The sequence below is a fragment of the Saccopteryx leptura genome, chromosome 13 (assembly GCF_036850995.1).
Source record: "Saccopteryx leptura isolate mSacLep1 chromosome 13, mSacLep1_pri_phased_curated, whole genome shotgun sequence".
Taxonomy (NCBI): domain Eukaryota; kingdom Metazoa; phylum Chordata; class Mammalia; order Chiroptera; family Emballonuridae; genus Saccopteryx; species Saccopteryx leptura.
Genome location: NC_089515.1, coordinates 9012249 through 9028736, shown reverse-complemented (window position 1 = coordinate 9028736; position 16488 = coordinate 9012249). Strand labels below are relative to the sequence as shown.

The window sequence follows — 16488 nt, the reverse complement described above, 5'->3', positions numbered from 1 at the left end:
ATTATTCAGCAGCCCAATTCAAATCCAAGCCTCAACTCTAAGAGAGATTTCAAGGGCTTCGCAGAGACATGAGCTGCCAGAAAGCTCCAAGGGATGGTGGGGGGGTTTGGTGGTGGTGGGGGGGCTTTTTAAATGTTTTACATAACCACTCAACCTGCTCTGAGCAAGAAGCCATCCCGGGCCAAAGTGGCCAAGATGTGACTCCCGGTTCCTGGAACGGTCCCAGCCAATCTGAAACCTGACTGAATGATTGGCAGACCTAAGCGAAAGCCATACTCCACCCCCCGCCCCAGCCCCCGCCCACCAAACTGCTAGAACGTGACTGTTTTATTCCCACAATAAATTACCTCTTTTCGGAATTAGGTATTTAGAACGTTTAGCCCCCCTCCCCCAAACCTTTCTTTCCTTAAATATAAACACTTTCATGTCCAAGTCAGGATACATGAGGCCCAAACTGAAATCCAAGTCACATGCTCCTCAAACAATCGATGTATAGTCCATCAATGCCAAAAAAAAAAAAAAAAAAAAAATAGTTAACCATTTTCTTCTCGTAGTTGAGGGTTACTCTTCTTTGTGCCTGTTTTGTAACATAGCTGGACATAGACATTCCCACTAAGAAACATTCCATAAATATCTCGACAAGAGGCCTCCAAAACCCAGTTTGTCATGAATATCCATAGGACCTACATCACACCAAAACCCCCTAAATAACAAAAATAATATGTCACTGATACTTTCACAGAACGCTGACACAGAACCGGAAATAAAGACCCCATCGTGCAGAGTTTCTGATGGATTTCATCTACTTTAACTTGATAGAAAATCAAAAGGGTCTTCTGTTCAGTTTTCAGTTTACCTAAAACTTCAGTTCACTGAATCTATGGAAACTTGGTTTGCTCAAGCTTTGGGGAAGATTTTTAATGGCTCCTGGGCAATGCAAATATCTTGGGGTCTCTCTCTTCAGAGAGTTTATCTTCTGTGGAAGGACGACACACGCCCACGTGCGACATGAGTGAGGAAAGCCTCGTTGACCGACACACAGTGGGTGGACACGGGTCTGCAGAGTCACAAAGGGGAATCCCACTGGCCAAACGAGTCAAGGTGAGCTTTGACTTGGAGTCAACAACCAGCAGATGGAGGAGGACAATCTGACTAGGTAACCTACAGCAAGGACTCAAGGACAGGTGGCAATATTGAGGGGCAGGGGAAAAAATGGCTTGTATAAAAAAATAAAATAAAAAGCTCTCAGCCCAGCACCCCTGCAACAACGAGGCACAATCTGCATAGTTCTGTGTTATCAACCCTCAAACGGGACAGGGAAACACCTTCTCTGCATCACTTATCACAAGACCCATCGTAACAGGCAAGGCGGGGAGAAATTTGAGTTTCCGGGACAATGGGCTATGTGGTCCTAAGGAACTTAATTAAACGAGCACTTTGATAAATGGCGTTTATAAGCCCATGTACACAGTTCCCTTTGCACAGAAGAAACAGCCTCTGTGGAGAGACTACTAACATGTAGTGTCTCACTGATTTCTTCTGGCGGACCTGAGGAGCCCGACCCGCCAACTACCAGCTCAGTCATTACAGCAGCTTCTCCTTGGCTCTTCAGCCAGCATCATACTAGTTGCCCCCCTTTGGCTAATGTTGCCTGTCTTTTAAAAACAAAGTTCTTCTTGTGCATTGACACCCCGTTCCTACGCACGCTCACATTTCCAGAGTAACCTCCACTCCCAGCAGTCAGCAGCTTCCAAACCACGTCCCTTTTACACAAGATGAGACTTGGGAGCCAGGAGGATCACACAAAACACACACAACCTGGCTTACCAGGAAACAGAGCATGGTCAAATGACAGAAAACTCCTTCTCCATAAACGAGCTGACTCTCCTTTTTAAACCATGGGGAGACACAAGGCTCACTCTCAGGGTTTCAAATGGGTCGAGCCGCAGCCGGCTGACACGTCGCTGCCACTCTGGCTGAAGCCAACTCACCGACAACGTCGAGGTGGTAGGTGTGATTGATGGACCCAAATTCATTCTCGACCACACAGGTATAATTTCCTTTGTCGGATGGGACCACGCTTTCCATAATAAGGCTCCAATGCTGGTTGCGTACCTAAAAAGATCAAAGCCAAGGCAGTGATTTAACCATCTGCTGGGTACTTTGCTTTCTTGATTTAAAAAGTTGGGGGAGGCCCTGGCGGTTTGGCTCAGTGGTAGAGCGTCGGCCTGGCGTGCAGAAGTCCTGGGTTCGATTCCCGGCCAGGGCACACAGGAGAAGTGCCCATCTGCTTCTCCACCCCTCCCCCTCTCCTTCCCCTCTCTCTCTCTCTCTCTTCCCCTCCTGCAGCCAAGGCTCCATTGGATCAAAGATGGCCCGGGCACTGAGGATGGCTCTGTGGCCTCTGCCTCAGGCGCTAAAGTGGCTCTCGTTGCAACAGAGCGACGCCCCGGATGGGCAGAGCATCACCCCCTGGTGGGCGTGCCGGGTAGATCCCAGTCAGGCACATGTGGGAGTCTGTCTGACTGCCTCCCCGTTTCCAGCTTCAGAAAAATACAAACAAAAAAAAAAAAAAAAGAAAAAAAAGAAAAAGTTGGGGGAGACAAGGAAAGTAAAGAGAAGGATCTCCTGATTTCTACATTTTCTTCATAGTAAGGACTCAGAATGGTTGACAAATAGAAATAACGAGCATCATCATGGCAAATGTCAAGCGTATGGGAAGCGACATGTTCGAATACCCAGTCCCTTCCAGGGCAGCCACATGGCCAGACAACCCTGAGCACTAGCCCACATGGTAGCCGTGCCCAGGGAAGGTGAGCTCCCGGGATGCTCACCCACTCGTCCCCAGGGTACCAAGGAGCTAACTAGGACCAATGCTCATGAGCACTTTCTGCATGCCAGGCACTGTTCTGGGCACTCCGTCCGTCTCAGCTGATGAAACTCTCCCAAGGAGTCCACAAAGGAGGTGCTGTCCTTGTTTCTGGAACCTCCTGGTTTGACAACCTCTCATTTTTACCCCCACAGCCCCCAGAGGCTGTCTGGCAGTCCCAAGAAGTTTCAGCTCTCATCATTGGTGGCAGACGAACGGATGTGACATGTTCCTGAGAAACAGACTCAGAATGACAACTATGGGAGCAATGAATCCTTAGGAAACTTAAGTTGTATATTCATCTGTTTACAAACTCCTTGAGACTTTTCAAAGATAAGCAGCACATGCGAAAAGAAGTCATCACGATTCCTACCCACAGTTCTGTCAACATGCAAACAGCCTGGATGCTAACGGTCCCACCTTGCTTCTAAAATATTTCCATAGACTCAAATGTTCAAGCAAGCATGCTTTTTCCTTAGGAGGACCAAATGCAGATTTCATCTATGGCTTCAAGGCTTTAGAATTGCTCTGCGATTCCAGATCATCCTTTAAAGGTATCTGGGACAAAGTACTCTGGAGAAATGAAAGAAGAAGAAGAAAGAAGAAAGAAAAAAGAAGAAAGAAGAAGAAGAAAAAGCCAGGACCTGCTAATTTTAACTACTGTTTCAGGAATTTCAACTGACCTTCTGAATGATGCTCTGAGCATCGCAAGGGAGTTTGGCATTAATCACATGAAAAGCCGCTAATACCGGGAGAGCCCCCACAAGCACACGAGTGATTCAAGGAACTAAACTGGAGAACCAGACCGTCTTGTGAGTGCTCTGTTATACAAGCAGCTGTCCCCTTTGAACAGCAGTGCCAGCAGAGGTCCGCAACTGTAGGAGCGCGCCAGCCACCCTACCACCCTTGTTAGGTCAGGCTGCCCGCTCTATGCACGCCACTGCGGCAGAGTGGAGTTGCAGATGCCCGAGTTCAAACACAAGACCACTGCCCATCACCACCCGTCTTAGGGGGAGGATCACGAAGGTGAAGGCCGGACTCCTCTGAACGAGAGCACAAGCGATGGGTTTAGACCGAGTTCTGAGCAGGCGGTCCCTACACTTCAGCTGCTGCCTGTCACCAACCCCCCTGGATAACCATGTAGGTTGTGTGTGAGTCCAACATCATGGAGCGGATGACAGACACACACGCTCACTGTCACAGGGAGACGCCTGGCTGTAAAATGAACCTGAAGGCATCAGACCCGCGTTGGAGAGGGTCTGTGTTCCACACGGGAGAAGAAGACTCCCTTTCTGCCCCCAGCACAACCAAAACAAGAGGCTCCGGTCTGCTCTAGGGATAGATGGGCACCTCCAGTGCAGAAGGCATCGAATGGGGTGTTCTGAAGGAGAAGATGTGGGTGCTCAATTTTCCAGTGCAATTCAAAGTCTCTATCTGAATCCCGGCCCCTGGGTGCTATCCGGCAGCTGCGAGCTCCAAGCCTGAAGAAGCAGTACCAGCGCCCTGACCTAACTCAAGGCAAACGGGCCCATGATGAGACCACCCCCAATCCTCCAGCTCTCAGGGACATCGGGAACGGGACAACTCTCCTGGCCTCTAGGGAACCAGTCATATGGAGGGGTAACTTCAGGATGAAGCCACAGGCCCCAGCGTCACCAAGCCCGTAATCCCGCGTTTAGCCCTGCTGAAGGGATCCAGTTCTTTGAGCCCCTACTCAAATGTCAGGCCCATAAGCCCTTAATCGTGGTGAGTGCCTGTCTCTGGACCCCACCCAGACGACCGATGTCTCTCTTGTGCCTGGACCCAGACTTGGCACATGCGGAGCTCCAAATGGAGCTGAGCCTGAACTGACAGGGAGGGCATCATCGGCCTCCGCCCAAGACATTACATCTTGGCACATGCAGCCTGGCATTACTGCAGCCATTTTTAACCCAGGGCCTAAGGGCAGTCCAGTCTCTCCCCGGGGGCCGTGATATGCCACGTAAGAGTCCTCTTCAAGGGCACATGCCTCTGAACAGTTACTTCCCGGAGATGCACTACAAGTATTAGTACGTTAACATTCGTAAGACGCTTTCACAACAGGAAACACACTCACCAAACAAGGCGTTTCTGCCCTGCCTGGGACCTTAGTACTCAATCAATACTGCCCCATGCAGGGCTGTTAATATTTATTTTCTTAGACCACTCCTTCAGTACCATGCCCTGACATACCACCAGCCCCAACCTTTCTGAGCTGTGGCCCATGCCCCATGGAGACACCAGCGGTGGGACTGCTGGCTAACTTCTGGAGGGGACAGCCTACCACCAACAGTGGCTTATTAATGGGAAGCTAAGACTACAGACAATAAAGTCTATAAAGGTGGGGAGCAAAGGCATAGAGATTCGGGGAGTTCTTCTAAAAAATACAGTTCCCGTACCACGATAGAGTGTAAATCTAAAGAAACCACCCTTCCAACAAGAAGGTCAGATCGTCTTCAACATGTTTTCCTGAATTTCACTGCCAGTGAAGTCAATCACGCAATAAGCACATCCACCAGCTCCATTCACCGGCTCCACTCTTACCAGGAGAGGGAATGTAAACACCCAATAAACATATGAAAAGATGCTGAATCTCATTAACATCTGGGAAATGCAAATTAAAACAATAATGAGACACTGTTATTCACCAGCCGATTAACAAAAAAATTAGAAAGATCAAGGTCACTGAGTACTTGGGTGAGGGTGACAGAGAAACAGAGGCTCAGCAAATGGGGACATAAATGGAGGAAAAACCCTTCTGGAAAATAATTTGGTCATGCCTACTAAAATTAGCAACACTGTTTTTCCGACCCAGTTAATGTTGCTTCTAGAAATCTAGCCTATACAGAAAATAGCAAGATGAACTTCAAGCCATATGAGCAAGACTGTTGTGGCTTCAAGAACTGTTCGTAACAGCAAAACACAGGACTCCGTCAAGAAGAGTCACTAACAATGTCTAGTTCATCCTGTATGAACTATTGTGTAGCTTTTCCCACTAGAATAGCATATAGTCACTAAAAAATGAGGTATTCTGTATATTCCAACCTGGTAAGATATCAATAGTTACTGATAAATGGGAAAAAAAAAGTGTGGGCTGAATCAAATATGTTCATGATCCCATTTTTTTTTCTTAAGTGAGAAGCGGGGAGGCAGAGAGACAGACTCCTCCTGTATGTGCACCAACCGAGATGCACCCAACAAGTCCCTTTTGGGGCAATGCTCTGCCCATCTGATGGGGCCACTACTCCACTGCTTAGTAACTAAGCTATTTTAGCGCCTGAGGTGAGGCCATGGAGCCATCCTCAGAGTCCAGGGCCAACTTGCTCCAACCGAGCCATGGCTGCGGGAGGGGAAGAAAGAGCGAGAGAGAGAGAGAGTGAGAGAGAGAGAGAGACAAGAGGGGGAGGGGTAGAGAAGCAGATGGGCGCTTCTCCAGTGTGCCCTGACTGGGGATCGAACCTGGGACATCCACATGCCGGGCCAACACTCTACCACTGAGCAAACTGACCAGGGCCCCATTTTATAAAAAATAAAATAAAATAATACACACACACATACATATACAGCCCTCTAGGTGTATATAGGCCTGAATCTATAAGCATGTCTACAGAAACACAGCTAAAATCAGAAAGAAAAATGTCTTAAATTGTTAGCAACATATTTTATATAATTAAGTGGTAGGATTATAAATATTTACTTCTCATTTTCACTTTTCAAATTTAAACAGAAATCTTGCACACATTCCCCTCCCCTCCCTTCCTCTCCCCCCCCCAAAGGGGGCTGAAACAGCTCCCTAGCCCCCTCAGTAGTGGCTGTTCTGCCGCAGAACTTGTCGCTCCCGCAGGAACTCGAAAGCCGGAGGGAAGAGAGATCCCACACCGACCAGCACATGCCCAACCCTCTCTTTTCATCCTGCCCAGGGCCAAATCTCGGTGGAATTCATCCTTCTTTTTCATCTGCCAAGGAACAGACTGAGAGCACAAGGCTTCAAAACTATGCTCACTAAAGACTTTTAAAAATAACATTTTAATGCCAAAACAAAGCAGATGGCAGCTAATAGCCTAAACTCTCTGACTTGTAAAACAAAAACTGGATTCCACAAACATTCCACACCCTGTCATCACAAAGACGAAAGGTGGCCCGGACAGGTTTTTGTGGAATTCTTCTGTTACCTAAATCTTCCAGGGTGCCCCGTTAAGCCCCCAGCTACCTTCGGGTGACAACTGGGAATGTAGATTTTGTTTGTATGATGACACCAAAATTCCTAGGTGAAAGGTGAAAGGTCAAAGTTCGGTTTCCACATTGCAAAAATATCCAGATGTTTCCAAATACCCAGGTGTTCGATAACCGGCAGGGTAAACATCCAGAGGCTGGAAGGGAAGTTTCATTCCGTACAAATTGGTGGATGCTATGTCCATGTGCTGATAAAGACTGCCAAGACTTCCTTCCACCAGCGTCAGGGCCTGATTTACCCCCAACAGACAGCAGCTCCTTTAACCTGGGCCTTCCAGGTGCCCCATGAACTACAATTCAACACACAGACCGACTGTCATCAGGATGCACAAAGATCTTATCATCCCGTGCCAGGCCCCAACTGTCAGCAGGTTCCTGGGGGACTCCAAGCCCTTCCGGGTCTGCGTGCACACAGTGAGCTTACACGTGTCAAGGGCTGTGGCCCTTACAGCTGCTTATCCCCATGCAGACGGGGAACCACGCCTGTTTAATGCTTCAACGCCAAGAAGTTTGCTTTTCAGGAGGTGCCCACAGAACAGGGCTGGGCGAACTCTGCTCCTCCGCTCCGTTCACCATCCACGAACCTCCGCCAGAGGACGTGGGACGGGACCTTCAAAACGCACGGCTGTCTGCTCCCTTACACGCTGTTCCCTGAAGATGCTAAAGGCAGAGGACCAACTGGGCATCCGCTGCCTTTGAATTGAACTTTAAAAATCTCAGGCCCTTTCTGAAAAGAAAGAATTGCCTTGTCACACAGAATTACCCTATGACCCAGCAACTCCACTCCTAGTATAATACCCAAACGAACTGAAAGCAAGCATTCCTACAAACTCAGGCACTCATGTTCACTGCTGCACGGTTTACAATAGGCAACAGGCAGAAGCAACCGAAGTGTCCATCAGCAGATGGACTGATCAAGTGTGGGCTCTCCACAGCCTGGACTACTACTCAGCCATAAAAGAAGAATGATGTTCTGATTGATGGGACAACCTGGATGAACCCTGAGCGTGTTCAGTGAAATCAGCCGGGTTAGAAAGGACAAATATCCTAGGAGTCCACTTCAGAAACCTAGAACAGAGACAGAATTCATAGAGACAAAAACTAAATTAGGGGTTTCTACGGCCTGGAGTGGGGGGGGGGGGAAGATTGGGAAATTATTGTTGAATGAATACAGAGGTTCTGTTTGGGGTGAGAAAAATGTTTTTAAAATAGATGACAAATTCTATGTTATGTGTATTTTACCATAATTAATGTTGGGATCTTGATAACATTATACGGAGTGAAATAAGTAAATCAGAAAAAAACAAGAACTGCAGGATTCCATACATTGGTGGGACATAAAAACGAGACTAAGAGACATGGACAAGAGTGTGGTGGTTATGGGGGACAGGGGGAGGGAAGGAGGGGGAGGGGGAGGGGGAGGGACACAAAGAAAACTAGATAGAAGGTGACGGAGGACAATCTGACTTTGGGTGATGGGTATGCAACAGAATTGAATGACAAGATAACCTGGACATGTTTTCTTTGAATATATGTACCCTGATTTATTGATGTCACCTTATTAAAATTAATAAAAATTTATTTATTAAAAAAAATAGCCCCAGGTTTGCTCTCAACGGTACACGCTGGCCCATCTGATAGCTGGCCCTTCATGCTCTGGGGAAACCATTATTATCTATGTGTTCCTCATTCATCATAACCGTTTTTGTAGCACGTGAACCCACACTGGAATAAAGTAAGTTAGTAAGAGCGTGAATACGGTGCAAAACCGACCGGGTCCAAACGGCAGCTCCGCCAGCGAGGCTCCGTGGGAACCCCAACCTCCTGGAGACCCGGAGCCTTGGGCTCGAGAGCCAACTCCACGGAGGGCTTCTCCGGTGATCTCGTTCCCTCATGCTCGGCAATGGCGTGAAAGATGGTTTTTGAGAATACCCTCCCCCCATGCCTAAAGCACTACCTAAGAGTGAGCTGGGAACAGAGGTGGTCCATTAATTATCTCAGTCACCTCCTGCTTCTCTGCATTAAACTGTCGTAACTGTTCGGAGCCCTATGAAATATCTAGCTCTAAAGGCGATCTCTTTATTGAAAAAAAATAATAATCATCTGTGCTGTTGTTTAAAATGAAAAATGGTGGATGCCAGACAACGGTTATGCTACTCGGCATTCAGAGCCGGAAGGGGTCAGATGTGCAGGGTGACCGAGTCACTCTTCTCGTTTGGTGGACAGGTGACCTGAAGCACACAGGCTTCACAACAGCGCCCACGGTCCAGCCCCCACGGTCCAGCGCCCACGGTCCAGCGCCCACGGTCCAGCCCCCACGGTCCAGCCCCCACGGTCCAGCCCCCACGGTCCAGCCCCAGCCTCCGTGCCATCAGGAAGATGCAGTTCTGCTTCAAGTCAAGCTTCATCGTTCTAAATAAATTAATAACATCCAACCAGCCTTGGCCCACATGCTAAGAGAAACAATAATTTGACTCTTAATCACCTAAGGATGGCTCAGCACGAGTTCTTCAATAAATAAGACTGAACAGCAGAATTCCCGAATGGCTCTCTTGGTTATTTTAATGAAATAAAATGAGCTTTCTATTCCACTCCATAACTCCCTTTGATTTGGTTTTCGGGGTGTTTTGGGGGTTTTTTCTGTTCCCTACTCTCCTCATTGGCTGCATGTGTGTACCATCTCAAAGCAAGCCGAAAGGCAATGGGCGAGGGCCAATGGGTAAAAAGAGCCAGGCGGACAGCAGGGCCCCAGGGGCCCCGCCATGGTTTACAGGAAAAAAATCATCGCAGGAATAACACGTTTGTTTGCAGAAGCTCTCGGGTCTTGCTTTCTGGAAAAATACATCTTGGAAAACTTGACACCTTGCTTCTTCGTTTAAAAAAGGTGGCAAAAGGCGGCAGTCACGGGAGAGGTCATTCGGACAGCAGGCCCTTGCGTGTCCACTAGGTCCCTTGGCTTCCGGGAGGCTGCCGGCCACAGAAGCGAGTAACCAGTCCAGGACAGTCCCCTCGGGTGAGACGTACAGAAGCATGGTTCTTTCAAAGTTCACGTAGGTGATAAAGAAACGTCAAAGGGAAAACCAAACATGGCTGACCATGCTCCTGACTCTGCCAGGCTCAGGCCCCGAGGAGGGGGCCCTGACGGTCCAACGCAGGCCCCGTGCCATCGAGCTTGGACCAGCGCAGGAGGCGTGCGGTGGGCACCAGTCTCTCTGACCTCCAGTGATTTCATGACCAGGGGTCAGGGGCGGATCTAACACATTGTTAGTGCAACTTATACATTAAGGTAACTACGTTTTTCCCAGATGAGAGATCTCTGTCTTTCCCTTTCAAGTCCCAGAAGCCTCTGGGGCTCAAGGCAGTTCCTACGTTTCCAGCAGACGGCGACTGTGGTGAATCCAGGCTGATTCCCACTGCACTGGATGGGGTGCCCCTCCAGGCCACTGAGACCAACGGCCACAGCCTCTGCTCCAGGGAGAACGCCCAGCAGGGCAAGAAACACTCCCTGGTCACTGCCAGCCAGCACACCCCCTTCCAAAGGGGAGGGACCTTTCCCTTTGCCCCCCACCTTTTATTTTTCTTTTTTTTTTTTTTTTCTTTTTTTTTTTTTTCATTTTTCTGAAGCTGGAAACAGGGAGAGACAGTCAGACAGACTCCCGCATGCGCCCGACCGGGATCCACCCGGCACGCCCACCAGGGGCGACGCTCTGCCCACCAGGGGGTGATGCTCTGCCCATCCTGGGCGTCGCCATGTTGCGACCAGAGCCACTCTAGCACCTGGGGCAGAGGCCAAGGAGCCATTCCCAGCGCCCGGGCCATCTTTTGCTCCAATGGAGCCTTGGCTGCGGGAGGGGAAGAGAGAGACAGAGAGGGAAAGCGCGGCGGAGGGGTGGAGAAGCAAATGGGCGCTTCTCCTGTGTGCCCTGGCCGGGAATCGAACCCGGGTCCTCCGCACGCTAGGCCTTTTATTTTTCTTTAAAAAAAAAAGCAAAAGATACTTGAGAATTTTGTTCCCATGCACTGAAACTCCACATCTCTTTCACGCCAAGAAACGTGAAAGACGCAAGATGCAAGACGACGCGAATGCTTTGGTCATCTGGGTTTCCGTGAGGCCGGGCAGGAGGCATTCTGCTGGCGGGTCCTCATTTTACTTTTAGAACATGGGGCTCGGCATTTAGCAGAATGCTGTCATCAGTAATTAAAACTGAACTGCCTGCACCTGTTAAAAATCAAGCCCCATTTTCTCATTAGGCGGCCTCAGTCTTCCAGCACCTTCGCAATCTCTCATTCCGATCAGCAAACACCACCCCCCATGATCAGGAAGCCGTTCCTACTTCTTCTGAGACCTGGAGCTTTCTGGAGGCTCATCGGCCCTTCGTGCTTATTTCCAAGGCCGTCCTCAATGAGGAAATGCACTGACCACAGGATTCTGACCATCATTCTTATACTTAAGATGTATTTAAATAAATTATTGGGGGTGCAGCAATGATGTTTTCACTTGGGGGTGAGAATCTCAGGAGCCACGATTTTCATCACTTAACTCTTCCTTTACAAGCAGCATCAGCTAGTGAAAGATTTGTTCATTCTTAAAAAAATAAAAGAAAGAAAAAAAGCCAACCTTCCGGTCTCAGTGTACCTGGTCTAAGGCTGAACTAAGAACAAAGAGACAACCCGCCCTCTTGGCTCCTGCTTCTACCGAGGAGCAGGAGTCATGGAATACACTTGAAATATGTCCCCTTCCCCAGCGTCAGAGCACGCCCCCCTTGCAGCAGATGTCATACGTAAACTACCTATAAATGCTCTTAGAAATGTACTCTGGGCTTTCTCAATCATTCTCTGGGTTTGGGCTTCTAGACTTTAATTTTTCAGTGTTAAAAGTCAAAACTTTTTGCAGAGGGAAACAATTCTTTAAAGATGCGTAAGTGTATGTGGTATTTCAGGAGAGGGCTGCAGGGCACTGTGGGTGGCGAGAAGGCCCATTTAACCACGGCAGTGGAGGGCAGGGGCTCACGCGCCCTCCACAGCAGCGATGGCCGTTGCACGCAGGTGAGAGGAACAGGGAAATAAGTCCGTGTCTCACTGCCAGCAAGAAAGCCCTCCTGCCTGGTTCTTCGGGACCCACGGTCTGAGCTGGAGCGTTCTCTCCGTGACCACTTGCCTCTTTCCCAGGCGGCTCCCTGTGATCCCCATGTCTCCTGAGAGTCATGCCCTTGGGTCATCCTGGCCCTAGTGACTTGCTTAATGACCGAGCACAGCAAAGGTGGTGGGAGACACATCCATGATTAGGTTCCAAAGCCAGTGACGTCTGTCTTCCTCACACTTCCTCCCAGGCTCCTCTGGTCTGCTCACCACAGGAAGCCAGCTGCCACATGGAAGACCCCACCTGGCAATGGACGGGAGGGTGGCTTCCGGCCAACACTCAGTGAGGAACTGAGGGCTCCTGAGTCCGACAAGCTGCGAGGAAGTGACCCTGACAACCACCACGTGGGTCAGTCTAGAACAGCGGTTCTCAACCTGTGGGTCGCAACCCCGGCGGGGGTTGAACGACCAAAACACAGGGGTCGCCTAAAGCCATCGGACCCTGTGTTTTGGTCGTTCGACCCCCGCCGGGGTCGCGACCCACAGGTTGAGAACCGCTGGTCTAGAAGCTCCACCGCCGCCCCCACAAGTGATCCCACAGATACGAACCCAGCCTTTACTGAAAACTCAATTATGCTCCGTGAGAGGACTTGATGCGGAAGGTCCCCGTTAAGACGCACCTGTATTCCTGACCCTGGAAGCGTGAGGTAATAAACACTGTTGTTTAAAACTACTACGTCTTGGGGTAATTTGTTACACAGCAGCAGGTAACTATTATGCTCATTCATGTTCCAAATGCACCAAAGAATCTCATCATAAGGTTCCTGAAGTCTTCCTCGTACAATCCATTCTTCAAGTTCTCTCTAAATAATTTGGAGATGCCATCTCTCTTGCCTTTCCTCCAAACTCAGCCCAGAATCCTTTCGGGATTTCCCAGTTTCCCAAAGAGCCCGCATCACCTCTCCCTGCACACTTCTCTGACTTCACCCACGTCAGGCCCGGATTACCAGGCTTGTTATCCGCCCTCCCTTCTGGACCCGCGCCTGCCCCAGAGCCTAGGACGGTGCCCGCCACACAGAGGGTAGCACTCAATCCACATCTGCTGAATGGATGAACCACGGCCTGGACGAACATCTACAGGCACCTTCCAGGAGACGGTTGTCCATTCTGATCCTCCCACCCCACCCCACCCCCAGCAAGTGGTAAGACATTTCACCACAGTCGGTAATGGCCTATTTAGGATCCTCGAAGATGGAAGACAGGGAGATTGCTCCTGTCATCTCACCGTATCCTTTCTCCATACGTAATATTTAATATTTCGTGCTCCGGTCTCTACCCCAGGTCCGTCCCGCTTTTCACACAGACCCGCCCAAACACAGCAACCCTACTTACACTTCTCAAATTCTGCGGCAGTGTTGGTTTTTATAGACTTATAAAGCATATAGAAAACAGACTCTCAACTTTTGACCCTTCTGTTATTAAACTCGCCTCATATAAAGAACAATGCAAATGGGGATTGTACTTTACAATTACACGCGAGTCCAGGCTAACTTTTTTTCTTTTTACTTTTTTAATAGCAAACATGGAAATGATCAATTATGATTAATTACCGAGTTGTGTTTTAATTCCTTCTAGTTTCCGCTCACTTTGGACAACTTAGGCAATGAATAAATTTTTTTTTTAAAGTGTGATTTTGAAAGCGTGGTCCTACCTTGTAACCGCCGATGCGATGCTCCTGTTTAAATTCCTTTCCGTTTTTCAGCCACCTCATCGTCGGCGTTGGGTTTCCCCCAGCTGGACAGCGGAACTTGACAGTGTTGGCCGCCGGCACGGCGTGCAGGCGCTTCTCCATCTTCTCCGTGTTGGTCCAATAAGGCGCTCCTGTTTTGGAAAACAACATTACAGTGTTGTTGGGACAGACAGCTTCAGCTCCATGGTTCAACTCCTCATAGGTAAGATCATTTTGTTTCGTATGCGACCCATCTGACGTTTCTTTTTATTTTTTCCAAAATCCTGGGGGAGGGGGCAAGAGTTACATTAGGAAAATATTTTCTGACATCTGATCCAGCTGGAGGTCCCTGGAGACAGACGGCTTGTTAGTTTATGTCTATTAACAGGGAAGGGAAAACCCGTTTGCAGGCACCTTCTCCCCCTTGTTCTTAGTGCCAGAATTTAAATGTGGATTGAATCATGTGTTTAAAAGGCTCCTTTCTCCACACCATGGCAACACATACAAGAACAGCTGAGCCCTCCCCAAAATGTATCGTTTTTAGAAGGCCACTCCTATGAAATGATCATGTCTACACACCATTAAAAACAAGCTGTGTGCTCAAAAACCCACATCAATCTACCCATCGAGGCTTCACTTTAAAGACTGTGGATAGCATCTACCGTCACCCTCGTCGGATGAAATTCACGGAGGCATCGTTACCTGCCCAGCGCTTTCTATGACAGCCAACTGACCGTGTCACTAAATACATTTTAACATCTTTAATAGAAAATTTTATTTTCCCTCTCCAATGGTGGTCGTGAAGGCCCCAAGTCTACCACCGTGTCTAAATGGATAACTTGATCGGTAGCTACGGATAAAATGTTTTATAAATTTGTACCCTCTGAATGACCCTCAAAGTTGTGTTTTTCTTTTTTCTAACTCAAGAAAAGACGTGTGGTTTATGAAAGTTGCCAAACGAAGGACAATTTTTCTGCCCAAGAGCCACCGTATCCATCTCGGTGACTGCTGTAATCTTTTTCTCCTCTTTCCGCCGTCAAGTCTTCACGCCCGCTAACAAGGGCTACGACCACTATGGGACGAATGCGCCTTATGTGACAAACGGCAGCCCTAAAAGCTCCTACGTGTCAAACACATTAATCCTGACAACAATCCAACGAGAAAGGCACTATTGATTACAAGCCATTTCCAGGTAGGGAAACTGAGGCACAGAGACACTGTGTAGCCCACCCGCCACTACAAAGCTAGGAGGAGGTGCAGCCAGGGTCTGAGCTCAGACAGTTTGCTTCCAGAGGCCCTGCCTCCACCCCCACTCTGGTCCACGGCTGGTAAGAACCAGCTCCTCCACGGGGCTGGAATCCACACCTCCAACCGCGCCAAAGTCTGAGACTCGAGTCCGGGCCAAGGGGACGCGGCCTCCTTCGTTCCTGCCTGGAACGTCGGCCGGTCTCTTGTACAGCATTTAACTTTTCCCTCCTATTCCTCCCTAAAAGCATCCATCAACAAGGCCTTGAACCTTCTAGAACGTTCTAGAGCACTGACATTGCAGAAGATGGATTCAGAGCTGCTTTGTTCCTGGTACAGGTGAGACTGAGCGACAGCACACACCAGAGGCGGCGGGGGCCCTGGGTGGAAAGCTTGGCCTCCGACGGGAACGAGACAGCCCCTGCTGTGTTCTGTGGACAGCACAGCCCACGCTGGGGGGGGGGGGTGAGTGCCCGCGTGGATGCGCGACCCCCTTCACAGGCAGAGTCAGGAACTGGGACGACTGCACCCAAAACGCCTCCCCCTGTCCGCTTTCCTCCTGCTCTTGGACTCCCTACGAAAGGTGGAGCTGGGGCCTCTCGTCAAGGGCGCGCTGTGCGCTCTCTCCCCTCTGCTTTCCTGAGTATCATCATGGACGACTCCATGGTGTCCGCCTGATCCAAGACAGAGCCAAGTGCGGCAAAACTGGTCAGTCACAGGTGCAGCGACAGAAAGCCTTGGGGGGGGGGGAGTGGGGGGCTGCAGTCTTTCCTCTGAACCCAGCTCCATCTGCAACGTGGTAGCCCTTCGGCCTCAGGCATCCAATGCCCGTAAACACACCTGCTCTTCCGTGGGGTTCACCAGGGGGACCCCGACCCCTATCTATCACCAGAAACCCAGCGCCTGGCAGCCACCGAAACAATTTCAATCACCATTCATTTCATCTTAAAAGGTTCTACTTAGGAAAAAACATCCATCCCCGGCCACTAAAAAAGAAACCCTTCAGAGCACAAAGTAAATAATGAGCTTTGTCACCGGGCACAATGACTTTTCCGAATCCGACCCAAATGAAAAAGCCTGCCTCGGGCGTCCGCACTCATGTCATCTATTTATGTCAACACAAAAGCCCATTCACGTGAATTAGCTAAATATTAATGCAGCAGTGCTTGCGGAGATAGATAGCATCGGTAACAGCCCAGTGGATCCCGTGGCACGGCCCTTCTTTCTTGCATAAAAGAAATCAGCAGATGTGTGCTCACAGACCGCTAGGCATGACTCTGAGTTCCCTGAACCGTCCAAGAGTAGGGCTTAACTT

The 16488-nt window shown here is 49.4% G+C and overlaps 1 protein-coding gene across 12 annotated transcripts in view; it reads right to left on the bottom strand.

Annotated features, from left to right (window-relative positions):
* The window catches only part of FGFR2 (fibroblast growth factor receptor 2), a 103250-nt gene that overhangs the window by 51457 nt on the left and 35305 nt on the right, over window positions 1-16488 (bottom strand). For all 12 annotated transcript variants that reach the window (XM_066355711.1, XM_066355713.1, XM_066355712.1 and 9 more), the window contains 2 exons: window positions 13911-14080; window positions 1992-2115 (listed from right to left, as the gene is read on the bottom strand). In XM_066355711.1, coding sequence (XP_066211808.1) covers window positions 1992-2115; window positions 13911-14080 — 294 coding nt within the window. The remainder of the gene's footprint in view (window positions 1-1991; window positions 2116-13910; window positions 14081-16488) is intronic.